The sequence below is a fragment of the Anas platyrhynchos genome, chromosome 13 (assembly GCF_047663525.1).
Source record: "Anas platyrhynchos isolate ZD024472 breed Pekin duck chromosome 13, IASCAAS_PekinDuck_T2T, whole genome shotgun sequence".
NCBI lineage: Eukaryota > Metazoa > Chordata > Aves > Anseriformes > Anatidae > Anas > Anas platyrhynchos.
Genome location: NC_092599.1, coordinates 9783861 through 9811192, shown reverse-complemented (window position 1 = coordinate 9811192; position 27332 = coordinate 9783861). Strand labels below are relative to the sequence as shown.

Here is a 27332-nt window from a genome sequence, read left to right as displayed (position 1 = left end):
CAGGTACGAAGTTTAGCATTCTTCTTACGCTATGAATTCTACATAGCATGTTAGGACAAATCTAGAACACTTTGTGGTTAAGTTGTGCTACAAACACACTTCAGCACGCTGGATTTCAGCGTGGGGCTCTCCACGCTCTGTGCCCTCCCCTGTGCATGGAGCTGAGCCGCTTGGCAGCGCCGTGCGCTGGAGAAGGGCAGGCAGTGAGCTGTGTCTCGTTGCAGATCATCACAGCCTTGGAAGAAGACCCAACAGCACAGAAGATGCAGCTGGGATACAGGCTACAACAGATTGCAGCAGCTGTGGAGAACAAGGTCACGGATTTGTGACAGGCGCAGACAGACTGCTCTCCCCTGGCTGAACAGGGCTGTGCTCGTCCTGGCTGTGTGCAGGGTGCCCTGCTGCCGTTGGAACCAGCCTCTCCAAGGAACCAGCGGGTGACACGCATGGGGATGGCCAAGGCAGTACGAAGTACAAGCGTCCTTGCATCTCAGAGAATATTTTTTTACAGTTTTTTTTTTTTTTTCATTTTTACGAGCAAAAACAAACGAACTTCAGTTTTCCTCTGACGGAGTCTCAGGGGACCACACGGCTCCTTCCTACAGACGTTAGGTGAATGTGCCAAGCTTCCGAGCGGCGCTGCTGAAGAGGCGGGTGGCAGCGCCCAGCACCGTGTCTGCCATCCTGGCCTCGCACGGGTGCCCTTGGGGAGGCTCCCTGGCTGCAGCCGCTCGTCTCACTAGGGATACGGGAAGCTTCCCCTGGCTGACAGCTACACTGACCTCTGTCCCTGTACGGATTAGCGAGCGCTCCTGCAGTACCCCAGCTGAGAAACTTCCTCGCAGCAGTGTTCCTGCTGGTTCTGGATGTTGGGTGTGGAAAGGTCTGATGGCGACGGCCTCCTGCTCCCCGGTGTGTGCGATGCCTGCTGGGATGTCGCGTGCTCACCAGCGGGCGTGCTCGCCCAGGAGCCCCCTGTAAGTGGACACCACCCCCTGGCCCTTCCCTCAGGACAAATTTAGCACGTGAGGAGCCAGCCGCCCAGCTCGCCTTGGTCTCCTCTGACCCAGCTCTGGATCCGTCGTTCCTGGTTCCTTGTGGTCGGGGTCACCCTGCTCTTCTGAAAAGCACAACAAATGCCTTGTGCCACTTCCCCTTCCTCTGGTGTCTCGCTGTTCTGCTGCTCTGAACTGGACTTGTAAATACCCTCAGAAAGATAATGTATTTAAATGCTAAAGGAGAATGTTTAATTTTGTGGCTTTGAGACAAAGCTTTTCTCGGAGAAGCATCTCTGTGCACTTCTACTGACAAACGTCTGTCAGCACTGGAGCGAAGTGTTCTCCACTGCTTTGTCTGCAGGGATAACTCGTAGACGTCTGCATTGTCGTAACAGCAGCTTGCTTTTCCTCACAGCTCGCTTCGAGACGTAGCTGTGTGCTCTTGCTCTTCTCTTAGGCTCGCCTTATGCCTCAGTTTCACCTCCCGAACTCTCCGGTGGTGGCACACAGAAGGGTTATCTGGGGAGCTGTGAGCTCCAGGAAGCCGAGAAGCACAACCGTGCTGGGCGCCCTGCGAACAGGAGTGCTGCTGCGAGCAAGGAGAGGCCGGAGCAGCGCACACAGTCAGTCCCCAGCCGGCCGGCCAGCCCCTCTGCTCTCTCTTGGAGAGCACTCGGGGCGGTTCTCACCTTGTGGACAGAGCACTCTGCCCTTCTGTGAGTGAATTCCTGTCTGAAAGGTTACCCTACTTCTTCTCATCCCCTGCTGAGCCCAGGCTGATGTCCCGCATGCCTGGGGCAGACCAGCAGGTCTCACTCCTGTCACTCCCTTTAGACAGTGATCGTGCAGGCCAGGAGGGACCAGAGCTAGAACAGGGCACGATCACATCCCTACCTCTCTCTGTTGCGTATCGCAGCAGTTCCAGGCCTGTTGGCTTCATGTGAGTGCTGCGCGGTTGTGAGATTTCCTCTGAGCAATACAACGAGCACGCGTTGGCCTGTCTTCCCACAGACTCCCTGCCACAAAGCCAGCTCCCTGCTGTGGCCATCTCAGCAGCATTCCCAGGTACTCTGTGCCCAGGGTGCAGCCGCCGTCCCTGCGCCACCATCCTGCTATACTGGGTGGCCACTGGGGCAGGAGGGGGAGGCCGGAGTTTGTTTGTCTCTCTTCCACCAGGAGGGCACCGGTTTGGGTCCGTCTCCTGCCTGACCACCCTATTCCATGAACTTTTGGGAGCTTAGCATCTCTGGAATTTCTGTCTCCACTAAATCTGAGGAAATTAGCCCCAAAAAAGCTGGGTGGAGGAAAGGACTGGCAGATAGGAAAAAGCAGATAAAATGCAAGTTCACAAAGCCTGTTCCCTTAGGAACCATGGGAGGCGATTGCTTGGTTCAGGGCAGGATGAAGGAGCGGCAGGCAGCGGTGGTGTAGCGTTGTCCCACTTGTGCACTGACAGTGAACTTGCTGCTCTGGGCAGCAGGGCTGGGTTTGTGGCCTCCAACTCGCTGAGCACCTTCCAGGAGCCGCAGGTGATCTGCTGCACCTAAGGCTCAGCGGGCTGCTCATGTCTGCTCCTAGTTCTGCAGGATTTTCTCTGCTTTCCCAGAGCAGGGCAGCACCAGGCTTGGTTCTGGATCTGCCTCACAGCAGCAAAGGGAGGCTCAGGGGCTCTCCTGGGGTCAGTGCCAGGCATCCCGCTCTCTTCTGCTCGCCCCTGGCAGCTCTCTGGGTCCTGCAGCATCTCCTGCTCCGGTCAGGGTAAAACTACGCAGAGAGCTTTTGGGGGAATCGAGCTCTGCATCCTCTTTGCTTCTCAGTAGCACTCCCAGATGTCAGAGATGATTTACTTTGTGAAAATCTGCTTTCATCAGAGCAATAATCAGGACTTGCAAACAGAGCTAAACATGGGGGATGTGTTCGACATCTCCAGCTCATCTGTGCGTGGCCAGGCAGGAGGCAGCACCTGGTACAGGTACAGTGAGGGCAGGGGACTGGTGCCCACCTCTCCCCATTGAGGCGCCCTCGGTGTCCTCCTTCCCCCAGCCCCTCGTAGGGTGCTCGGGCACGGCCCCCCCTTCTCTCCGTCCATTCTCTGCTCCTGTGGCAAAATCCCTTCCTCCAGCAGGGTTCTGTTGCATGGAGATTTGCACAAAACAGCTTTTTATTGTAAGACTCCCTACTGCAGGGAAGAGTTATTTATTTATTCCTCACAATCCTTCCACATTTCTCCCAGCCTTCGCCCGGCCCCTCCAACGGCAGGGCTGCGAGGGATGGCAGTGCTCCCTTCGCAGTCCCCAAAAGGTGATCTTGAGTGTTTTGTGCTGCGGTCAGAGAAAGAAACTTGCTTCTTCTGTGGTCTGCACGACAGGCTGAGAGCTGATCAGTATTACAGGTTATCTGTTAGTGCGTTGAATGTCTCCTGCTGGCACAGCCACGGGCACGCACACCGCATAGACGTGAGAGCGCTGCTTTCGTCTGCCCAGTGGCACGTTTGGGCTGTACCTGGGAGTTTTTTTTTTACAGAGAAATGATGGTTAGTTTCTTTTTAAAGAAAATAAAAGGGTTCTTGGATCCCGCTGCTTTGGTGGAATGCCATTTATTTTTCAGGGTGTGCCCCAGTCGCAGCGAGACGCTGCTTTTTTGGTGCCTTTCTTGTCAGGACGATGGTTTTGGTTTCCTGAACACCCGGTTTGCTCTCATAGCTCTTCTCCTGGTCCTCTGTCCTGGTGCCTGCCCTCTCCCAGCCGTGTGACGTGGTGTCTGTCTCTGTTACGGTATGGCCTGACCTGCATTTATACCCTGCCACACCTTGAGTTCTGCTCAGAGCACCCGAGGTACTGTCTTTCTCAAATTGGAATTAATAATTAATATAAAAAGCTTGAAAAAAAATCTGAATTTTGTTACATAGTGTAATAACTGTTTGTAGATACTGTTCTGAGATGTAGGAATCTATTGGTGATATAAAAGGTTTTGTCTGTAAATAATCAGTTTAGAGTCCAAATGATTTTAATAAAGAGAATTCTTACACAATAATTCAATAAATTTTAATATACAACCTGCGTGTCCCGCTTGTGTTGCACGGTGACGCAGCTGCCCCCAATGTGCTCACCTTTTGGGGTGTGAGTGGGGGAAATCCCTTGGGGGAATGCCTGGCTGCTTTCCTAGGGTGGGTGGGGGCGATGCTGCCTGAGCTGTGCTCTGTGCTCATCGCTGGTGTCCACCAGGGCGAGGCAGAAACCAGCGCTCCTCAATTAGCTGAACGACTCTTAATTTGTCAGCGAATTGCACAGCTCTTCCCGGCCTCCTATAGCTGGCTTCAGGGCCATATATCCTGCCTCCCCTCTTACTTTATTAGCAGAGATTTAGATAGTCGGCTTCTTTCCAACTTTATTTATATTATATATATAGTCACTGCATTGTAGTCCCTCCTTCACCTATCCATCTGTGTTCTTGCTGACCTTTTAGGGGTTGCAGAGCTCTCTCCCTCGCTGCTGCCCCAGCCCTGGCTCTCAGCACCCAGCCCCGCTGCAGTCTCTGCCCCTGCGCTGGTATTTTTAGTGCCGGGGGCGGCAGGTGAGGGGCACAGGCAGGGGGAGAAGCGAGGCCCTGGCTCCTGGTTTGGCAGCGGGGCAGGATTAACCCCTTGCTCTGGGGCTGCCTCTCTGCAGGCTCAGCCAGGAAACCTGAGCTGCACAGCACAAGGGCCCCAGCTGGGGGACGGCCGGGGCTGCCAAGCTCTGCTGCAGGTGGCCGGGGGGAAATAGCGAAGTGCTTTCGCTGCGGGTGGCCGCTCCTCAGTGCTGCAAGGCTGCTGGGGCGCCCAGCGAGGCTGCTCTGCACCAAATCCTTTCCTTCTGCCGGGGGAAGCTGCTCCTGCACCAAAGCCATCGTGCAGCATCTGTGGAGAGCCATGCTGCCTCGCTGGTGCAGGAGCCGTGTCCTTGTCCCCCCACCTGGAGTGTGCCTGCTGCACCGCGCTGTACCTGGGTGCCCTGGGTGGGCAGTGCCACACGTGGGGGCTCGGGGAGCGTGTTCCCTCTGGGAACCACCAGGCAGCCTCGTGTTTTCCGGGTTCAGGAGCAGAGGGGGAAGACTTTCCCGTTTCCATCTCGGCAGAGCTGTGGATTTCCCTCTATAAATAGTTGCTGTGGAGACCGCGGAGCCGCAGCAGGCTGCTGGACCTGCTGCCAGGGCGGCCGAGGCAGGGGCTGCGCAGACAGGTGCAGCAGTAAAGCAAACCCACCGCAGCTGTCCCGGCTCTCCTGCTGCCCTGCAGCCAAGGTTGTTCCCAGAAACGGTGCTGAGATCCGATACCCTGCCCCGCTCCTCAGCACGTCCAGCCAGCGATGCCGAAGGGCTTGGTCTGCTCAAGGACACCCCTCCCGGGCAGCACACGCTAAAAGGAAAGCAGCACCAGGTGGGAGCTCACTTTCGGGAGCTCCAGCACGAGCCAGATGACGAGCGGGGTGGCGTGCCCGGCCTCCTGAGCTGCCTCACGGTGAGTCTGAGGGCAGTAGGGCTGAGCCCTGCGTGCCCATGGGGCTGCTTTTGTGCTGCGTGTCGCGATTTGCGCTGTGTGTCGCGACTCGTGGGGATGCTGCACTCAGCCAGGGCTGTACTCGTGCAGAAGCTGGAGGGAGTATTGCTGGATTCTGCAGCTTCAGGCACTGTGATGTATGGTGAGCAGCAGGGGCAGCTCCTTGCACCCCTCTCTGCAGGTGGAGCTGTGCAGGCAGAGGTGAGGCACCACCACTCCCTCCCTGCCCGTTGGAGCTACCGCAGAGCAGGTGAGAGCAGCAGGTTTTCAGGCTGAGTTTTCTGACCTGCTCCAGGCCTGCAACAACCCAGCGGGTTCTGCATGATGCAGCTCTTAATGACAAAAGCAAAACTCCTATTAACATAAAAATCCATCCAGGGGAGATGCTGCTGAGCTCTCATCCCCGCATGTTCTTGAATTATTCCTTTGGTAGGTGGATGCTGAGTGACATAAGAAATAAAATCTTTAGGGCTGTTGCCCAGCTCTCAGACCGATGTGCACTGTCCTAATGATGTGCCAAAACCTTGAAAGATGCGAACTGGGAGGTCTTGGGTATACCTGGTGGTGCAGGGGCGTGCAGGGTTACTGCTAGGCTGTCTGTGCACAGGTGAGGACAGTTCTGGCCTCACCTCTGTTGCACAGCTCGAACTCTGGTAAATATTTGACAAAGTGGCTATGCGGACATGCGGTATCCTGCAGATTTGTGCCTAAAGGAGGCTGACTCAGAGCACGTGTAAATGCTGAATCTGAGGTGTAATGGAGCTGGAGGCATTCTGAGTCCCTTGCACACCACTCCATGGGCGAGGGTAAATGGAGCAGTATCAGCTCTGGAAGTTCTGGGTATCCCTGACCACACGAGCAGCCTTCAGCCCAGTCTGAGCCTTAATTAGAAATGTGCTGGGAGCTCGCTTGGTGCCCAAAGGCAGGCAATGGCTCCGTTGCTGTACTGGGATAGGGTTGTCAGTGTATGGAAAGAAATTCTAGGCTTTTGAGGAAGTCGTGCTTCTGTTCCAGCACCTGGAAGATGTTACTGTCCCGGGGCAGCTCCCAGTCATGTGGCTGCTGCCATGAGGCGTGTGACAGGGCACGCACCAGCACTGCCAGCCCATTGGGCCTGTTTCTGAAATTCCTCCGGTGCAGACAAGCTCTGAGTTTGGCAACCTGATTCTGAAGGATTTAAAGGTCGATATTTCTACCCCTGCTAATGGCCTACTTGGGTTATTATCACCTGTCACAAGCTCTGGCAACGCGAGTTCATGTGAAGCTTATAGCAAGTGACATTTCCGAATTATGGAACGCTGGGTTGGGAGCACCCAGCCCGTGGCAGTGTAAATCCACATTTCCATTAGCAACGTGGGGCTGGGGGGTGCTATTTCAGGTGACCAGTGCTGAAGCCAATTCCACACCGGTGCTGCGGGGCTGGGGGAGCAGCAGTTGCATCTGTCTGTCTGCGCTGCCTGTGTTTGTACCTTCTGCTGCCATAGAAACACGCCGGGGAACAGCCTCTCCCCTCCGCTATGGCCTCTCTGTAGGGGGTCACGGGATGGTCAGTGATAAAGCCCTGCTCTGGCCCCAGGCTGCAGACAGATGTGCAGGGCAGCTTCTGAAATGCAGGCTCTGCTTAGCACCTACCTGGGATGCGAAGCTCCTCCTGCAAGTGAAAGCCCCGAGATGGGGTGCATATGGAGGCTGGCCTTCTGCACAGGCCGGTGTCACAGCCACGGAGGGGCCCCACGGTCCCCCTGAGCCACTGGGAATCCACGCGGGGCACAGGGAACCCTTAGATTCCCACCTGAGAGGCAGGAGTCCAGCCCCAGCCCATCAGCTTTCCTCCCCTGAACTCCTAAAATAATCCTAAAATAATCCCTACCTCGCTGAGGTGCCCAAAATGTTCCCAACAGCCCAGTTCCAGGTTTGGATCAAGCAGAAATGGGGAGCAGGGATAGAAGAGCAAACGGGAGCTGTGCAGATCAACGTGTGCAGCTGCCTGGTCTCTAACTCTCTTTAAAGGACTAACCTGCAGGACACTGCACCACTGGTTCTGTCCCCTCTTGCCAGGACCTGCAGGAACACCGCCATGGAGGTGCGGGTGCAGGAGGAGGAGCCAGCAGCACAGCGCTCAGGTCAGTCCTCACACCGCAGCCATCGTGCCGGGGTCTTCACGGGTCACAGGGACCCGTCCGTCCGTCTGTCCCTCTGGGAGGACGCTGTCCTCAGCTGCCCTGTCAGTCTGAGGGTGGTTAAGGCCATCAGTAATGGCTCCTGGCCACGCTCCCCACAGGAGGCCACCACCCGGTGCGGGAAGGAGAGGTGTTCAACACGCGATACCAGGCTCTGCGCGAGCTGGGCTGCGGGGCCTTTGCCACCGTCTGGCTGTGCCAGGACACGAGGTGAGGGGCTGGCCACTGTCTGGGGAGGGACGGCCACTCTCCTGGGCAGGGCTTGTCCCTTTCGCAGGCCACCTTGGCGTGCACTGGCTTACAGACATGGTTCGTTTTGTAGGAAGAAGAAGAACGTAGCTGTGAAGGTCCTGAAGAGCAGGGAGGGCTTTGCTGAGGCTGCCCAGGACGAGGTCTCTCTCCTCCGATGCGTATGTAAAATTCACAGGCTGTGTGCTTTGCTGCTGAGTTCAGAGAATCAGCCTCACCATCCCTTCTTCCAGGTCTCAGCCTGAGGAGCTGGGCTGGGGAATGGAAAAAGACATTAGATAATTTATTAGGTCACATTGACTCTGAAACAGGCACCTTCCTCTTCCTCCTGCTAGGACAGGTGGCTGCGTCTCACCCTGCCGGCCCATTTCTTTCAGCTGAAACCAAAATCCAGTAAATAGCAGGAACCCAGAGAAATACAGGGTGGAAAAAACAACACACAGAGAAAAGTGGTAATGTTGTTTTTAAGCAGCGATGAGAATGTTTCTGCCCTATTTGTGTTCTTCCCAGCTCAGAGGGCATTGCTTTATCACAACACAAATACTGAAGTAAAAGGAAATATCCAGGAAAAAAATGCAGGATGCAGCAAACATATAATAAACCTCTCGACTCAGAAAGCTTCCTTCTGCCTTTGCTAATGGATGTAGTAATTAGGTGCATGCATCTGAGTCCCAGCTAGTTGCCTTTGAAGATGGCTTGACCTGCTAGTTCTAGAAAGCTCGTTACAATTCTTGGAGTTTACCTAAATACGAAGTTACATCAGCTTTATGTGAACAGAAGCTATTACATTTTGCCTTTCAAATTACTCCGAGGCCTTTCTCCAGCAGGTTTTGAAAAGGTTTGTTGTGTACCTGTAAATCTGCAGGCCCTCTCCAAAGGGATATGAGCCAGACTCGGTGATGCAAGAGGAAGTACAAAGTGGCACTAATTGAATGTAATCAAAGGGGTGCTTTTCTACACATCAGCACAATACTGTGCATAGACCAAACCTTACCCTTAATTTCTTATTGCTTCTCTCCGAACGACACGCCTTCCATTCAGCAGGACGTAGCTGTTCCCAGGGCCACTTCCACCAGCACAGGGTCTGTGCCCGCAGCACTGCCAGAAGAGGCGGCCCGGTCCCCACGGCTTCCACGCACCTCCTGGTGCTGCTGCAGATCTGGCAGCTGCACAAAAACCAACCCCAAATCGCCCATGGTTACAGCTGTGTCAAAAAGAAAAAATGAATATATTTCTATCTGAATTCATCGTATGTTTGTATTTTATATATATACGCACAGAGTATTTGTTGCTGTGGCCAGATCAGCGCTCTGTGGCAGCAGCCTCATGCGGCAGCGTGCCCTGCTTTCCTGTGAGCCCATGTGGGCTTCAGCACCCAGAGCGCCCTGTGACAAGAGCTGCCACCAACTAGCTGTGTGCTGTGTGAAGAAACATCTCCTCTGGCTTGTTTCTGACCCTCCCAAGTGCTAGGTTTATGTAATGTCTCCTGGTTACAAAAGATGTGTTCACCCCTTCGCCCAACACTCAGTATCAGAGATCTCGGCTGCACTTGCCCATAGCCAACCCTTTTTTGGCCCAAAGAGGCCACTGCAGCGGGCTGTTCCAGATGTGGAAGCTGCTCTGCACCCTAGCCTTCAGCTGACCAACAACAGTTTGAATTATTCAGATGCTGAGAGGGTGCTGCTCCTACCTGGTCCAGGGGAAGATGATGTACAGAAATTTGTTCTCTGGTAACAGACTCTGCTTGTGTGCTCGGAGCCTGGTTTCTTTGATATTGTTTTCATGGGATTTCTCATGAAACGTCAACCCCTGCAAGAGAGAGGCTGTAGAACAGGACAACATGGGTGCAAGGCGTCCTTGTGTATGTATATGTCTCTAATTGCAGCTTTCTTGAAATCCTCCCCCTCAGGTGAGCAGCATGAGGAAGAAGGACCGGGCAGGAGAAAACATTGTCTGTTTGTTAGATGACTTCAGAATGATCGGAGAGAACGGCCTCCATATCCTTCTGCTGGGAGTGATGCTGGGTCAGCAAAGCTTGGGCTTGCGCTGGGGAGCCACAGGATGGTGTAAAACCAGGGCGCATGAAGGTGGTGGAGGGGGGAGGTTGGCTGGGGAGATATTTGGCTGCCCTGCTGAGGGATAAAAGGCTGGTAGTGGCACCTCCTCTCTGTTGGTGAATCCATGACTCTCTCCCACATACGTGCTTGGTATTTGAGGCCCTGGGTCCTTCCCTGCGATGCCTGATGTGTAACTATGCAGCCCGGGGACTGCCTTTGCCTTTCGTGAAAAAATCTTTACAGCAGGTGAGAACTGAGCTCTAACTGCGTGAGGGCACCATGGCAGTGTTGGCAACAAGTCACAGCTTTCATCCTGGGGTCATCTGCCACGATCTCTCCTATGACTGCACCTGCGAAGAAAGGGACAACACAGAGTCAGTGCCCAAGGCACACAATTTAAAGGCAAACAGGAGCTATTTCTTTTGGGCCTGAGGAGAGAAAACATTAAATAAAATGCAGACTGGGAAGTCACCACAATCTCATTAATACAGGGCAGTGTGCATTTCTGCCCGTGCCTGCTGTCTCACCGGGTGTGGAAAGGGGTCAGGAGCAGTGATGTGAAGAGTCAGGAATCTGCAGACCTGCACCAGGGGACAGAGGGACGGCAATTCGTTGAATTTTCTAGCAGTTCAGCTGCTTGCAGGAGTAGCAGGGGACAAACAGCCTGCCATGGATATGTTTCTTGTTGACAAACCGTGTTATTTCTCTGTCCTCCTGCTACTCTGAGAAGTCCCCTCTGGTCTGCTGCCAGACTGACAGCACTCAGGTCCGGCAGGGCTCAGGGCTGCCCTCGGCTGTCTGCACGGTAATGTCTGAGGCTGCTGGAGGTCTGCCTTGTCACCAATTCCTTCCCAGGGCTTTCCAAATTGCTGGTGCAGTTTGCTCAGAGCCTACACTTCCTTCATCCCCTGTAAGGATGTGGCATGCTGATCAAACAGGCTGTGCAAGCCGAGTTTCTTATGTGTTGTCTGTGTAGCTAAGGATTGGGAAACCTGAGTGAGGTCTAAGTTAACATCACATTTTGCCTCCAATGCTGAGATTTATCAGAAGTTTGCAGACTTGCCAAGATGAAGATTTGCTACCTTGATTCCTGTGCCCCTCTAGGGACGCCAAGAAAGAAAACCACTTCTTCCTCCATCCTTTTTCTGAAATATCTGCTTCTTTCTCTAAAGAGGCTCCGTTAACACCTGAATAAGTTATATGGAAACGTAGTGGTGTTAATCGATGTGCTCCTTTTGGCACCCAAGCCTTTTGCTTGATCCACTCCCTTATCTACATAAATAGTAAAATCTCACAATCTTTTTTCTTTTCTTTTTTTTTTTTTTTTTTCCCCTTCAGATAAGTACTGGGGCAGTATTTGCTTCTGATTCACTCCGGTTTAGCTATTTAAATCTTCCCCTGTGTTTCACAGTTACCATTTAAGGTTGGTATTTCCCCGGGGCTGGTGTTCATCCCAGAATAGATTTTGATAACACAGAGAAGATTTGCCAGCCCTTTATGACTGACCGGAGTGTTTAGAAAAAGGCAACAAAGCTCCCCAGTAGCCTTTTCGCTGTTATTGACTTCTGATAGCGAGTGTTTCTCTTGCACGCCTTGTTTCTCTCCCCCTGTGACGGCCAGGCTCTCCCTGCTCTGCCGTGAGCTGTTCTTTCCCTACATGGCTCTCCTGCAGCACCCTTAATTCCTCTCTGCACTCACTCACTCGTCATCTCTCCCTCCTCCTGTCCGGGTTATGATTCACCTCCTTCTCTTTCCCTGCTCGATGGGACTCCCTCCTGGGCCACGTCAAACTCCCTACAACCAACTCCCAGCTTACATTCCGATGATGATGCTGCGTTAACAGATTGGCATGGCGGGCCAAGGACTTAAGAAGCCACATAAACACAAGTGGCTTCTCAGGAGAAAATTCTGATTTGGAGTTGCAAGGCCTCCTCTGTCCTGTTTCCAGCTCTCCAGGCTCACCCATCGTGCTGGCACTTGGGGACTCTCCGGATGGGTCCCCAAACTCCCTGTGCCAAGCACGCAGGGCCGCCCAGCTGATGCTACCCCTTTTTAGGGTGCAACTGTGAGCTCACGCAGGGTGCTTGTACATCCCCATCTCCCTCCATTGTGCTGCTAACCTGAGGTGCTGTGTGGCTCCCGCAGGTGCTGGCAGGGCTGCACTTCCTGCACAGGCGCTGCCGGATCATCCACGCAGACATCAAGCCCGAGAACGTGCTGCTGTGCATCCGGGATAAAGGGCTCCAAAGGCTGCTGTGCGATGCAACCGACTGTGGGCAGAGAACAGATTTGAGGTTACAGGCAACAGGTGAGCTCTGGAGGTTTTCTACAAGAAAAGAGGCTGAAGAAGGTGCTGTCAGGAGTGAAATGGAGAGGTGGGTGCAGTTCACAGCGCCTGCAACACCGGTACAGAACAGCACAGGCAGCTGAAAGGGCTGAGAGGCCTCTCCTATCTTTGCTTACTACAAACCTCAGACCGAGTGGCTCCAAGTTACTCAAGGCACCCACAGGGAAGTGGTCTTGCCAGTAGGTGTGCGTGGGGAACGCCGACAAATCACAGGTGCTCATCAATAACCTCGCCACAACGCCAGAGCTGATTCTGTCAGAACGGGAACGTCCCCTCCTCTGGTATTTCCAGCCACAGCACGGATTGGTCTGATCAGAAAGCTGGCTGACACATCTCCTCTTTATTTCCCATATCCCTGAGGCCTGTGGGAGACTTGTGTACAGTCTAATCTTTGAAGCCTTCTGAAACATGATTTATTTTCAGAGAACGGAGCGAATATAGAATAAAACACAGGGCTGGAGAGTTTCTCAGGAGATCTAGTCTCCCAGCAATGAGCCCCTTTGTATTTTCTCCCACAATGTTCTCCCATGAGCATTTCTCCCATGATGTTGTCGTTTTGTCCCTCAAACCCTGGGGCAATCAGGGAATGCCAAATTACTGAGAGAGTCTTGCTTGGAGCAGAAAGGCACAATGTTAGCTGCAGGCTGACAGCTCAGAGTAGAGCAGTAAAACAAAAATTACCCTTTTCCAGAGTCTTGTGAAAATGTCACCATCACGGTGCTTGCCGCACAGGCACCCTGCAGCAGGAGAGGTGCACGTGGTCCCACGACTCCTCTGAAGGCTGCTGTCCTCCCTAACATCCTCTTAGACTTTGACTGGATACCAGCCCTTTGTGTTTCCTCAGGAATGAGAGGTGGCATTTTATTGGTGATAAAAAAAAGAGCCATCTGTCTAAAGCATTTTGGGACCTTTGAGGTTGAAAAACTTCAAAACTTCACACATGAATCTTCCACGGTAAATGATACATAGCTGTTGTTTTGGAGAAAGACCTGTTTTCTCACTGTCCTTTCTACGTAGGAGGTGATCCTGGCAATCAGCTGGAAGTTTCTGATTTAATGAGCATAGAAGTGAAAATTGCAGATCTGGGCAGCGCGTGCTGGACGGTGAGTCTGCTCCAAGTCCCGGTCCCGTGCCAGCACAGGATGCTTTGCACTTCTTTCCGTCACACTTTGTGTGTCAGTCCTTCCACAGCCGAGCAGCAGCTTCAGAGCGTGCTTTAGTGATGCTGATTCCAGTGGGTGTTTTATCCAGCACTCCCAGCTCCCAGCTGGGTGCTGCACTCCTGGAGACATCAGCTTTGGATCTTTCTTCAGCTTGCAGTTAGTCTGTACGACCACAAATTCAAATGCTGGGAGGTAACCTTACAGCAGTGTGTGGGGCCGAGAACGGGTCTGATGTTTCCCGCACACATTTTAGTGCACACATCCAGCTCTGCCCCCGAGATCCTCAGTGCTGCACGGACAGCTTGTGACCACAAGCATCGCTGTTACTCATGCATGGCTGCTAACCAAAGGGCGTTTGTTTCTATTTCAGTACAAGCCTTTTTCCAAGGAGATTCAGACGCAGCCGTACCGCGCCCTGGAAGTGCTGCTTGGGTTAGACTACGGCACCCCCGCGGACATCTGGAGCACGGGCTGCCTGGTAGGGCTGCAGGCAACGCGTGCGTGCATGGCAGCCGACTGACACTGCCAGGCCAGGGGCAGCATGTCCTCAGCGCCCACCTCTGTGCTGCATGTGGAGCACGACTTCCTTGCCGTGGCTGAGTCAGAGAAGGAAAAACAGGCTGTCTGCACTCCTTCACTTTGGACTGAAAGTATGCTGCTGATATAATTCACTATAATTAGTTTACGCTTTAGGCAATTCGCACTCCATGTATGTTAGCTCAGAGACTTGACTGGATCAGGCACAAACTGGTTTCTTTCCATCCTGACGGAGCTCAAGGAGCTGTTTCACAATGGCACAGGATAGATCAAAGCAGAGGGAGCCCTTCCGTGTATCAGTTCTGTGTGATAGGAAGGGAAATTGGCACCCGTACTGTCAGAGTGAACAAGGAAGAAAAACTCCCCGTCAGTCAGAGAATTAACAAGGCTGCTCCATTCCTAGGCATTTGAAATGGCAACGGGGGAGTGTCTGTTTGATCCTCAGCCCGGGAAATATTTCTCCAGAGATGATGGTAGGACCCCATCAGTATTAATTTCACTGACAGAGGTGTCTCAATCTTTGTATCTAGGTGTGTGTGTTTTTTGTTTGTTTTGTGTTTTTTTTTTCTTCTCCCTCCCTCCAGACCATGTTGCTCGCATTATTGAACTCCTGGGAAGAATTCCTCCCCGCATTGCTTTCTCCTGGAACAAGTCAACAAAGTTTTTCAGCAGGCCAGGTAAGAATCGGAGTAGGGAAGTTTACTCTAAAAATCACTGGGGATCTCTGGCACGCTCCTACTCAGCTCGCGCTGAAAACCACCTGAAGTGATGTTACACAACGCAGGCTACAAGCAGGGACAGAAAACTGAGGTGGAGATTTCATAAAGTGCAGTAACACTTCCTGCCCTGCCACCTCTGCAATCCAGGAGCGTTCCAGCAATGAATGCAAATGCAAAAGCCTCAAAAATGGTCGTGGCAAATGCCCAACAGGGAAAAGATTTTCATCCTTCCTCCTTTGGAGCTGGAGAGCATGGAAATGAGGACAGGAAATAGCTACATGGCAGGAAAGCTGAAAAGAGTGCGTAACCGGCTGCACTTCACCCATTCACTGGCAGAGAACAATGATGATGAGGAGGATTGGGACACTCATATCCTTCCATCCTTCCACCATGGCTGCTATATTTAGCCTTCTGCCCTAGCTGTAACGTCTTTTCTGTTTTAATCTCTCCAATTCCTTTCCCTTTGACTCATTCAGCTTGAAATCCTTGTCTTTTGACTTCAAGGCATTGCATGACTCCATCCTCCTGCAATTTAGCCTGTCCTCCTCCTCATGCTCACCAGCCATACAGCCTGCCTACCTACACCTCGTTCTGTGCTGCACACTAGTGCCAGGCTGCAGTTCACCACACACCTCCCTGCTCGTTCAGATCCCCTGTTCACGTTTACTCCTTCTGTGGTGCTCAAAATAGGTGAATCAAAACCAGCCCTTGTTTTATATGCTCTCTCCGTGAGAACCCTGCTGGCCTAACCACACATGCCTAACCTGAGTCACCGCATTTACACCACACGCTCGCGGGGACGAGGATGGCTTCTTGGTCAGCAGTGGCACTCTCCTGGGCCTCACGGGGCCAGCGGGCACACAACAAATTAAACGTTAGTGTCTTGTGACTGTGGCACTGCAGCGAGCTGATGTGTGCAGGGTTGGGCAGGCACAGGGACTGCGCAGGGCCGTGCCATGGCTGTTCCTGGAACATTTCTCACTCCTGGTGCGTTCTCAGCTAATTACTCGAGAAGGGGGGAAGCCCCAGGCGCTAGCTGGGGCAGATGATGTCTGAGAAACACCTGCGAGCCAGGTTTGCCGGCGGATGAGGCTTAGGCAGGCAGGTTAGCGCAGAAGGGAGGGCTGCTTCGGCTGAGGTGTGTGAGGCGAAGAGCTGCAGCCCGCTCCTCTGGCGAAGCGCAATTAAGGCTCTGTGCTCGTCATATCTCCGTGCTCCGTGTATCTCCGTGCTCCTCACGTCTCCGCGCTCCTCATGTCCCCCCCAGGCGCTCTCCTGCGGATCTCCCGGCTCTCCCCGTGCAGCCTGCAGGCCGTGCTGGTGGACAGGTACCGCTGGCGAAGGCAGGAGGCCGCCCCCTTGGCCAGCTTCCTCCTGGCAGCGCTGCGCTACGCCCCGGAGCACCGCGCCACGGCCGCGCAGTGCCTGCAGCACGCCTGGCTCCACAACCCGTGAGCGGCCCCGGTTCCCCCCTCACATCCCCGGTAACCCCCTCCCGGGGGCCGCCCTGCCTCACCTGAGGCGCTGGGGGCCGGGAGCCCCCTGAGGCGCCGCGCACAAGATGGCGGCGGGCGGGCGGCGGGGCCCTCCCGCGGCCATTTCGTGCCCCGGGGGTGTGAGGGGGGGGGGGGTGAGGGGGGCACCGGGAGGCGCCCGGCGGGGTTGGGAGAGTCGTGTACAAAGCTAAAAGGGTGCAAAAAGGGATTAAAGGCGGCCGTGCTCGCGTCCCACACGCATCGCTCCTTCACCCCGCAGCCCGAGGGGGGGGTTATCGATGACAAATCGGGTAACGGGCAGCGGGCGGGCCCCGCCGCCTCCCTGAGGGGCCTCAGCGCTTTGTGCTGCCCTCCCCGCCCTCAGCACGGCCGCTGCGGGGGCTCCGTGTGGCGGCGGCCGCCCCCCTGAGGCCCGCGGCCGGGGGCGGGCCCTCCCCTGACAGGACCCCGCCGCCCCCTCCTCCCCCCCCCGCGGCGCGGACGTGCCGAGCGGCAGGCCCCGCGCCCGCCGCACTGCGCATGCGCTCCCCCTGCCAGCGCCTCCTCTCCTCCTCCTCCCCCCTCCCTTCCCCTCACAGCCGGGCCGCGCATGCGCGGTGCGGCCGCGCAGGAATCCCGCCCCTCGGCGCTGCCACGTGTCCCGACGCGGGAGTCACCGCGGGCCCCGCCCCCCCCGCACGTAGCGCGCCTCGGCCGCCAGGCACCGCCGCCTGGCCGCCCCCTCAGCAGGCCGCCCCGCTGGATTGGCAGCCGGGCGAGCCAATCAACTCTCCTCCCTTTTCCGAGCGGGCGGGCGCCGCCCAATGAGCATCCAGAAGGGGAGAGGGGAAGCCAATGGGAAGCGCCGAGGGGCGGGGCGAGGCGGCCGACGGGGGAGCGGGAGTGGGCGGGGCCGGGGCGCCCCTGGCGCCGGCGCCGGGGATCCCCGTGCGCCCAGAGCCGTTTCCGCCCGGCGCGGGGTGAGACCGCCGCCGCCGCCGCTGCGGGGGGAGGGGCCGCAGCTCAGGGCTCGCCGCCGCCGCCGGTTGCCCGGGAAACGCCGCGGCGCTCAGCCCGGGCCTAGTGCCGCGCGGGGGGCCCGGGGAACGGGCCGGCCAGGTAGGAGCGGCAGGGAGGCGGCGGGAGGCAGCGGGGCCGTGCCCGGTGCTGGAGAAGAGGGGGGGGTAGGGGGGGTTACCGGGAACCGGGGGGGGGGCTCCCGGTGTTGCCCCGCCTCAGGGCCCGGTGCAGGCGCGGCGGGAGGCCCGGGCCGGGCCATCATGGCGGGCACGGGGCTGCGCGGCGGGGCTCGGGGCTGCGGAGCGAGGCCTCACCGGGGGGGGGTGTGGGGTGTGTGTGAAGGGGGGGGGGCCCTCCGCAGGCCTTCCTCCTGCCCTCCTCTTCCTCATCATCATCATCCTCATCCTCGTCTTCCTCCCCGCCGTGCGGCCCGGGGCAGCCCCGCCGGTACCGCCGCCGGTGGGAGGAGGGGAAGGAGGGAGAGAGAGAGAGGGAGGGAGGGAAACGGTGAGGCGGGGAGTGGGGGGGGTTGAGGGGGGGGGAGGCGCGTGCCCGGCATTTTCTGCTTGCTCATGGTGCCGGGGGCTGCGGGAGGGGGCTGCGGCCGGGCGGCACCGAGCAAGGTCACCGCCACCGGGGGCACCGGGGGCACCGGGGGGGGGTGGGGAAAGAACCGGGGGAGGCAGTGCTGCGGTGTGTGTCCTCCCCCCCTTCCTCCTCTGGGCGAGGTGCGAGGCCTCGCAGCCCACCCCAGCCCTCTCTGGGCTTTATTGAAGGTTTTATTTTTTTTGGGGGTGCTGCCCCCATAAAGGGTGTGGGGCTGCAGCACCCCCCAAGCCCCCCTGCAGCCCCCCAGCGTTATATAAGGGGGGTGGGCAGGGGGTGCCTGGCTTTTTGTCACGGCTGGGTGCCCCCCGGTGTGCCCATACCCGTCATATCCCCCCCCACACCCCATATAGGAGGGCTGTTACCCCATAAGGCACAGCCCCAACACCTTGATCCCATTTCCCTTTCCCTCAGCAGCAATGGGAGATTTCCCTTCCTTGCTCGCATAGGAAATGCAGGGATTTTTTTTTCCCTTTTTTTTTTATATATATATATATTTATTTTTTTCCTTGCGGTTGACCCAGGAAGTCATCTCGCCGCCGAGGTGCGGGGAGGAGGGCGTCTGCTTGGCTCTGGATCCTGTGGGGACGCGGGGAAGGTGGTGACAGCAGCTGCTGCTGCGGGCTCTGGAGCTGCGGTTGCTATGAGAGGAGCTCCAGGAGGTTTGGCTGAGCTCTCCAGGGGAGCCCAGCCGAGCGGCCTCCATTAGCCTGCTGCCGAGGAGATGGCTGGCTAAAAGGGAAAGCCCTTTTTAAGAGGTTTTTATTTTTTGGGGCCGTTTCCCAGGCCCCGAGCAGAGCCTGGTCTCTTTTGGTCCCGCCTGACGAACCCTCTGGGTTGGGTTTCGGCCTCGTTGGGTGCTTTGTGGGATCGCGCTCGGGGCTGGGAAGCCGGGGTTACCCTCCGCAGATATTTTGGGCTGTGTGGAAAGTAGGCCAGGGAGAATCGCTGGGATCTTCCTGCTGACTGCAGGCTGCAGCCGTGTCTCTCCTCAACTCCAGCCTCCTTCCCGGCCAGTAACGGAGCCAGATGCTTTCCTTATTGTTTGTGTGTCTCCTTCCTCCCCTTCCACCGGCTGGGCCCCACTTGCCTTATTGACTGGAATTTCTGCTGCGTGCGGTGGGTGTGTGCGGCAGACAGCAGCCCGCTAGTGCTGAGGAGGGATTTTCCATTCACAGACCGGGGAGCAGTCAAAATAATGGCCCGGCTCAACTCGGGGGCTGGAAGCAGACCGCGGGCAGAGTTTCCCTCCTGCAGTTTACCCTCGGCTGCTCGTGCAGCCCCGTGGCAAAGCGTGCGGCGGCGGCGAAACGTCCCGCGGCCGTGGGGAAGGTTCCTGGCTTCGGGTTGAGGCTCGAGGAAGGAACAGTTTGCAGGAGGCCATTTTTGACGTGACTGTGTGTTGGGGAATCTGCCAGCTCCCATCCGCGCTCTGTCTGCTGGAGCGTAATAGCTTCCCTCTGAATTTTTTATTAATTTTTATTTTTTTGGAAGGAAGAGCGAGCGCCTTTCTTACCTCCTTTCCTAAGCTTTGGTCCCCGGCCGCTGTCTGTGTGCTGGGTGCTGCTGGCAGGGAGCTCTCCGCCTGCTTGGTAGGGCTGACACGGGTCGAGGTATGCGGTGTGCGAGGGGGCTGCGGTGGCAGCAGAGAACAACTGCCATCTTTGTGAGCTCGCCCCTCTGCCGGGCAGCCCCTCTCCCCGCCTTTCCCTGCCATGGGCTTTTGGGCTGCCCATTGCTGAGCCCCTGAAGCAAATTCCAGGAGCAGGATAACGAGAGAAATGATTAAAATCCGCTCTGGCAGCAGATGCAGAACTCTGAGTAGCATTTCCAGGTGAGGCTCCAGCACCCAGCCGGCCTCATGAAGTAGGGGAAAAACTCATAACCCTCCTAAAAACGCACCCAGCGCTGGGGCAGAACATGCTGTGAGGGCATCAAAACCCAGCTCGCCACCTCTGGTGCCCCTTAGCCTTTGTTTACAGCCTCCCCGTCCGCTCTAATGGGGAATTAATCTGCTGCCCTGCATCCTGTTGAATAACTGACACTGCTCTGGCAAGGCCCTGCTTTTAGTGTCATCTCCTCAGTGAGCCCAAAGCGATATTCCTTAGCTGGTGTTGCCTCAGATCATAGCCCACGGTGGGGTGGTGAAATCCCACATACGTTTAAAGCCCTTTTTAGAAAGAGCACTCGGTTACAGCCACATCTTATTTTGAGAAGTAATAGGGCAAAGTTGAAAAATGCCATAGGAAAGAGGTGGCGTTGAATCAGCATCCTGGCGCTCTCAGAAGCTTGTACTCTCTTTGGGGGCAAAAAATGGAAAAACAAAGCAGCGCTTCATTGAGGTTTTCCAAATGCTTCATGAAACAAAAGAGTTCTAATTCAGGCTTTCAGGTGCAAAGCATATGAGGGAGGCCTGAGTGTGTGGTGCCCCGGACACGCAGTGCAGTGGCCTGTGCCGCCTTTCATTTTGGGCAGCCAGACTTTTTCCAGCTTGTTTTGAATGATGTGACGAGATAAAAATGTTTCGGTCTACTCTGGCAGTGGTAGGACAAACCCGATGGGTGCTCGGAGTTTTGGAAATTCAGAGATCATTGTTCTCATGGCGGTGTGACTGCACTGCAAACACATGTGTGTGTTCTCTGGTGCTGCTTTTGTGCGTAATTAAGAAGTTTTACCAGTGAAAATTCATATTATGTTGAGTACGTAAGGAAGGTTGTAGTAGGCATTGGGTTTTCACACAAGAAGTAGTAGCGGTGCTTTAGTTGAAAGCATGAAATGTATGCTTAAATATCTGGTGTGTCAGACGCTAGATCTCAGTTGACCATATGAAACTTCAGCCATTTGTTTATTTTAAAATAAATCCCTCATGGCGTTATACTTGTCTCTTTAGCTTTTTTCTCTTTCGAATTTAACAAAACCAGCCGTGTATGTTCAAGTTGTTAGACATTCAAGGCAGGCTTTGGCTTACATGACTGGTGGCAAGAGTTAGTGCGTGGTAAGTTTGAACTCCCACAAAACTCTACCTTAAAAATGTCAGTCTGGCTTCACCCAAACCTTTTGCTGATTTTCATCCCGAAAAAAGCCCCAGCCCGTCACGCAGCAAGAGCCCAACATCTTGGGGCTGTGGGAGCTGAGCTCCTTTCGCTTTTCCTCTTCCCTTAATTCCTTGCTGAAGTTGCTTGGGGTTTCTTGGTGGTGTTTTTTTTTTTATTATTTTTTTTACAGGACTTGCTATTTTGGTGGCAATTTTCCAATATTCCTGCAGCAAATCATCCGCGCGGCGGCCCCTGTCCCTGCTGAGCGGGGGGAATGCGCGGCGCTCCCGGCCTCCCCGCTGCGCGCACCGAGGGGTGGGACTTGCCGGGCTGCTGAAATTGCAGCGAGTCCCACCGAGCACGCTGGGAAGCACTTTTCTTCTCGACTTGGAGTTTAATTTTTGGCTTTCTATAATTAGCAAAGATGCTCTTTGTCTTGGAGGGGGAGCTCCACGGCAGATCAGGAGGTTCTTGTTCATCCCCCCCACGGCCGAGCCGGTGAAGCATTATTTTCCTGTAACAAAAATAGCTACAGGGATTTTTCCCTCGCTTCAACTGATGAGTCTGAACTTGAAAAGCTATAGCCCAGAAGAAGAAATCTGCGGTGGGTGGTAGCCTTACTGCCAGCCTCTGTGGACAACCCCCCCCAGGAGTGTCAATATTGTAGTTTCACTTGTAAATCTGCAACTTTTGTGGTCCTTACATCGAATTTAAATGCTTAAACAGCGCAACAAACACATTTTTAAATAATAGGTTGGGGAAAGAAAAGCTTTCTCGGTGAGTTTCCTCCTACCAGGCGCGCATGCAACGTTTTAATGAGGAATATGGGAAATATTCAGAGAGGTGCACTGGTGTGCTGAGACTTCAAGGTGGAAAAATGTGGGAGGACTCGTCAGAAGTTTGACGGGCGAGCTTTTCATGAGCAGGAGAAGTAATTTCTTTTGTGGTCAGGAATCTAATAGTCCCACATTCACCAAATGCAGAGAAAAAGGGGAGATGAAGAGGGAGGGACGGAGACCGGTGGCATTGAGAAACAGGCAGGAATTTGGCTTTTAGAGTGAAATTCAGCAGTGAGCTGTTGTTTATGCTAAAGTTTAATCCGTATAAACTTGATAACGTAGACAGGTCTCGCATTCCTTCCTGGGGGTCACGGAAGGGCTAAGTTTAGCAGAGGGGAGGTATCCAAAGCAGCCAGATCGGCGCAGTTTTTCAGGCAGCAAACTTTTTGTCTAATTCATCCCATTCTAAAGGAGCTTAGTTATTTTTTTCACTTAGAAGCAGCCTTTTGAGACAGAATGCGAGTGAGTTTTGAAAACAAAACGCTTAAGCCCTAAAATATTTCGGAGTAATTTTAGAGTAGAAAGGTCACCGTGCTTTTGATGTGTCCGTATTTAGAGAGAGATTACAATTGCAATCATATACATTGACAATAAGGCATTGTCTGGCTTTGGGTAGCTGCTCATTTCCTGACTCAGGCGTGTTCCAGTCATCCTCGGGGAGCTTCTGCCAGCCCGCGGTGCTGGGCTGGGTTTTCTTCTGCACCCTTCTTCTTTTACAGGGCCAAACTTCTCAGCTGCTGTGCCAGTGGTACAGAAGGCAGCTTGAAGTTGGGATACTGGGAAGAAGCCTCTCGGCTTTGAAATGGGCAGGTTGAAAGGCGAGCCTTTGATAGGGAATGAGCGTGGGATCCCGTCATCGGACTTGTTAGCAGAACAGACCTGTTGGTGAGGATTCGGGGAAAGACAAAAAGTCAAGACACAGCTCGGGGCCTTAACCGGTCAGAGTCAGAGAATGCAGTCTCATGGTAGTGCACAGGCTTTGTGTCATGGAAATAAAGTGGCTGGTGCTTTAGAGGATTGTGTTGCATGGAAATATTTGGATAAGGAAGACCATTTAAGCCGGCGCTGCTCAGGCTGGAGGAGGGGAAGAAGCTCGCTGCTGGGACCGAGTGCTGGAGCTGCAGAGATGAGAGGATGGCACCGGGAGGACCTGAACTTCCCCTCGTGGCTCCAGCCCAGCGGCAGAGCAGTGTTTTTCAGCATAACCCTGTTTCCCAGCCCTGCCTCTGCCCAAATTACAGCTTTCTGGCAACACTCTCGGTCACTCTCTAGCACTGGCACCCTTCAGGATGCCGGCGTGGAAGCTGCCCCTAATGAGCAATTACCAGATGAGCTTATTGGAGTGAGTGGAGGCGTGAGCACGTACCCTGGCTGGTCAGCAGGAAGGAGCACTCTGGAAAAAGCAAAAGCTCAAGAACCACTGATTGGGAAGCTGGGGTGCCATGGGGGATCAGCTGGGACCCCTGAGTGTTAGCTCATCTCACCCTGGGGTGCGGTGTCAGTGTAGGTCCGTGTAGGCTGAGGTAATGGAAGAGCATAGGAGCCCTCTGAATTCGTGTTTTAACTTCAAGTCTTTAACTAAAGACACCAAAACAAATTATTTCCTGTGTTTCAGTGGCATTAGGTTGAAATAACTTATAATCATGCTGCAGGAATGCTTTCAGTAATGTGGCTGTAGATTAACTTCTGCCACAGCGAGGCTCTGGAAGCTTCCTGCGAGCACAAGACAGGCCGGCTGCTTGCGCACCGAGCAGGATCCCCCCGACTGCAGAGCCTTCTGCCTCAGTTCTCGCAGTTCCATGAATTTCTGGGGTGTTGGGGATCAGCCTGGAGGCTAACAGGGAACAAGGATACTCGGGGGGGGAAAGTTGGGCTCTGAGCTTGTGACTGCACACTCCTTGCATGATTTTCTGCGGGATTTTGTTGCCCGTGAGCGATGTGGTTGAAGGTGACCCAGTGTGCTGCCACCACCACCCTGCTCTCCTTCCCAACATCATTTCTCCTGGATCCAACACATGCCCGCCCTGGTGGAGAGCCGTCGGGAAGACCGGCTGGCAGCGAAGCGGTGCCTTTCTCATCCCGGGCGCCTGGCTTCTCTGCTAGCTTCTGCTCGGCCGCGGGGCCGGGCCAGCACCGGTGCAGCCGGGGATGGGGAGGCTGCCCTGACGCCGTGCCAGCTGAAGTCAGCTCGAAACTATTGCAGCGCTGCACCCTGAGCGCGAGGTTACCCGGGGTGAAGCTACGCCGGGCAGCCGTGTCCACGGCTCGCCTGCAGAGCCGGGGGGGTTTGGCTCCTCCGTCCTCACCCCCCAGCAGTCTCCTGCCAGCCCTGCTTCTCGCTGGGTCCCCGTCTGAGCTCACGCAGCTTGCTAACCCAGCAGAAAGCCGTTTTATTTATTTATTTTTAGGTTTGGGGTTTTGCTGGATTCTTTGTCGCTTTTTTTTTATTTTTTTTTTTCTCCAAGAGAGCGAATTGAATTGGCTTGCCAAGACTTGACGAGCTTCCAGAGCCCTCAGAAAATGACTAGGGGAGAGCATCTGGGTGGAAGTGCAGAGGATGTGGTGGGGACCGGCGAAGGGGAAGCGGGGTCTCCGCCTCGGGGCGGCACGCCGGCTGGATCCCGTAACCCTCCGGTGGCCGCTGCGAGCTGGGGACTGGCCAGGAGCCCGAAGCACTGCAGGGTTATTCCCTCGGTGGCTGTGCTTCTGGATAAAGCTTCAGTTCCCCGGTCAGAAATGGGCATCGTGGGCTTTCCTTCAGCTGGCGTTTTGCTCTGGAAGCTGGTCAGGTGAAACCTTCAACCCAGGCTGTGTCTGCAGTGGTGGCGTGGTGTCAGATCCAACTTGTGCCGCTCGGCTGTTCCTAAACAGCCAATTCCTGCAGGTATATTTCTGCAGAAAGCAAATACGGCACAGAGCTCGAGTGATGCCTCATTTTGGAAAATGACAAAATATTAATTAGTGTTAGAAGCACTGCAAACATCTGTATAAATAAACGTGCTACACAATGTTCCTTTTCTTTATTTTTTCCACCTGGTAATTAGTCTGTATTTCGCATCGACTTGTGGGTCATTATGACTTGTGAGCTGGAGAGGCATGCACAAAATTATGAATTAGGGAGGGTACATTGTCAATCAGCTGGATAAAAAATGCAGTAGGAAAGAGAACTGGAGCAAGCATTCTGTATAGCAGTGCAGAGAGGAAGGCACAGAGATATGTGTGAGACTGGAACAATGCAAAAACCTAATTCAGCCGGGGCTGTTTGCAGTGGAAACTCGAATCCTGTTTCTTTAATACGAAGAACTTGGTTGTAGCAGCCTGTTTGAAATAGAGCAAGTGGCTGTGCTGCACATCCCTGTGTGCTGCTCCGCCTGCACGCTGCGGGCTGGGCTTGCTGTTGCCTGCATTGGCTGGTGGGACTTGGGGCAGCTTTTTGGCCATTGGAGCTTGGAGAAAGTTAGTTAAAGGCTAGCATGTCATGACGCTGCCAGGTGGATATTGCTGTGCAAAAACTCGCGTTGGGCCTGAGCGGTATGTCTCATAAGCAAGAAATGTCATCCATTTTAAGGGTAATTACTTAGTGAAAATCTTCCCAAATAACCCCAAGTCAGCCATGCTAGGATAAGCAAAGAAGGTAAAAAGTTTCAATAAGCAACAGGCACCATGGTATTTTGGGGTATGCCCACGGTGCTCCCCTTTGGGGAGGCTCTGCTGGGGTGCCTGTGCCGGGCTGGGAGGCTCCTGGGCGCAGTTCCCAAGCTGGTGGCATCCCTTACACACTGAGTTCCTCTGAGGAGGAACTTGCTGCCCATCCAGCTTCACTCCCAAAAGATGTCTGAGCACAGCCAGGGTCAGGGAATTTTAAAATTTTAAGGTGGGTTCCAAAATGCTTGCATCCATCAGCACAAGTCCATCACTTGGTGGAGTGTCTTTAAGCACTGCAGATGTGGAATATCCTTTGTGAACCTTTCATAGAACGTGTAGGAGGATGAAATATGCGCTGGGAAAGGACTTTACTTACAAACTATCGACATGTGTAAGTAAAATCACTGTGTCACAGCTCCTACTTCCTGCTCCTGTGTTTCTAACTCTTGCCTAAGCAGATGGAAGTAATAAATTAGGAAAGAATACAGCGTGAGCTTACTCTGAAAGCAAGGGCAGATGCTGAAATCTGTTGTCGCTGGTTTGGCCTTTCTGGGATGGAGATTGGGGCTGGTAGCGTGAGACTGAGCTCGCAGAAACTCAGTGGAGAAGGTACCAGGAAGAGCAATGACTGGTCCAGACGTCAACACTGCTTTTCACAGATCTGCACAGAAATGAAACCAGGATCCTTCAGGACAACTACTTGGGCTGAAAATTCATTTTTTTTTACTGTATCATGTAGCAGATAGGGGGTGATGTAAGAGCAAAGTGTTCTTGGGAGCAGAACTTGTAGCGTTTTGTTGTTCTCCTGGTGCCAGGATTTAGGGATTCACTCCTCTGAGTGCTAGCAAAGCAGGCTGTTCCCGTGAGAGGAGCGTGTTGGGGCAACATTTGAAGGATATTTGCAGTTTTACGTGCAGGGAAGGTTGGGAGGGAAGAAATAAATGGCCTTGACATACATCTGAAAAATGACGGAAACTTTCCTGCCTTGTGTAAAATAAAATTACCAGAGTTGTTAAGAAAGATGGTTTGACAGAAATAGCGTGTGGGCTTAAAATGTAAAAATTTGTCGTGAACAACGGGAACTGCTTTGGAGTTGTGTTAGTATCGAGAGGGTTTAATTTAGCTCGGGTTAAGATCTCGGTTAAACCGATTAGCTGCACTTGTTGGGAGGCCGCAGGTTCTCAGCCGGGGTGCACGTGTGGGTCTGCAGCTTGCAGTGACTGGGATGAAACAAGTGAGGTGGCCACGGCACGAGGTGAGGCTGCTTCTGAATGCCCTTTAAGTGGGGAGTGTGTTGGGATTTCTAGTGGTTCATACCACTGTCCTCTTGTTTTTTTTCCCCAACCCAAGTTCCAGATGCGGTTCTTCCAGGGCGCTTTGTCTCTGCTCTGGTGCTGGTGACGTGGATTCAGCGTGCTGCCATCTCCGTGTGTCACTCTGGCTGTACCGATAGGAAAATTGGGGCACAAACCAGGGATTTGCTTTCATAGGACATCTTTTAGGTGGTACTGAGGTAACACAGGGCTCTTTGCTAAAGAGCTCGTGGTGCAGATTGCCTCTTTCAGACTCTTACAGGTAGCTATCTCATCCATGCCAGTCCTCACCATGTGTCTGTGCTCTGCTGTGCTGAGTTGCCTCGCTTGCACCTTTAGAGTCCATCAGCAGTGTAGTAAAGCAGTCGGTGCTTTTAATTCTGATGTTGGTGGAGACAGGTGAGAAAGTCAAGTGACCTGGGGCTGGGGAAGCCATGTAGCACAAGGCAGGGCATTTTTCCTGCTCATTCTCACTAGCATTGTAACGCTACGAGATTGTTCTCAGCCTGAACTGTGCTGTTCCTGATTTGTAGCCGTCAGGACTGATAAACCATGTGAAGGGGCCTTCAGAGTATCTGTGGCAAACTGTTCTTGGATGGTAGTGCATGTGAA

At 54.2% G+C, this 27332-nt stretch overlaps 3 protein-coding genes and 1 long non-coding RNA gene across 11 annotated transcripts in view; 3 read left to right on the top strand and 1 right to left on the bottom strand.

The window, feature by feature from the left end:
- Window positions 1-4053, top strand: part of PLXNB1 (plexin B1) — a 74062-nt gene extending 70009 nt beyond the window's left edge. For all 3 annotated transcript variants that reach the window (XM_027467343.3, XM_072044132.1, XM_072044133.1), the window contains one exon: window positions 225-4053. In XM_027467343.3, the coding sequence (XP_027323144.3) occupies window positions 225-329 (105 nt within the window). In that variant the 3' untranslated portion in view covers window positions 330-4053. The remainder of the gene's footprint in view (window positions 1-224) is intronic.
- Window positions 4018-16407, bottom strand: LOC113845026 (uncharacterized). 4 transcript variants are annotated; one of them, XR_011812406.1, is made up of 5 exons: window positions 16304-16407; window positions 12142-12291; window positions 9655-10371; window positions 8959-9168; window positions 4018-8218 (listed from the first exon to the last, which is right to left on the bottom strand). It is a non-coding gene; the product is annotated as an uncharacterized lncRNA (long non-coding RNA). The 4 variants fall into 4 exon arrangements; XR_003500199.3 differs by lacking the exon at window positions 16304-16407 and adding an exon at window positions 12492-13907; XR_011812407.1 differs by lacking the exon at window positions 16304-16407 and adding an exon at window positions 13050-13907.
- Window positions 5356-16242, top strand: LOC101797129 (SRSF protein kinase 3). Of its 2 annotated transcripts, XM_072044143.1 has the most exons (12): window positions 5356-5496; window positions 7594-7658; window positions 7817-7925; window positions 8038-8125; window positions 9874-9964; window positions 10164-10267; window positions 12167-12329; window positions 13386-13471; window positions 13902-14009; window positions 14472-14541; window positions 14653-14745; window positions 16055-16242. In XM_072044143.1, exons 2-12 carry the CDS (start codon window positions 7613-7615, stop codon window positions 16240-16242), a joined length of 1146 nt encoding a protein of 381 aa, XP_071900244.1. In that variant the 5' UTR covers window positions 5356-5496; window positions 7594-7612. The 2 variants fall into 2 exon arrangements, with proteins under 2 accessions (XP_071900244.1, XP_071900245.1); XM_072044144.1 differs by lacking the exon at window positions 5356-5496 and having other exon boundaries at window positions 7552-7658.
- Window positions 16408-17226: 819 nt separating the features above from the next.
- The window catches only part of SETD5 (SET domain containing 5), a 63771-nt gene continuing 53665 nt past the window's right edge, over window positions 17227-27332 (top strand). Inside the window, exon 1 of one of the 2 annotated variants that reach the window (XM_027467345.3) lies at window positions 17227-17381. The gene's annotated coding sequence lies outside the window, so the exon portion shown is untranslated. The remainder of the gene's footprint in view (window positions 17382-27332) is intronic. The other variant, XM_072044134.1, reaches the window with a different exon arrangement.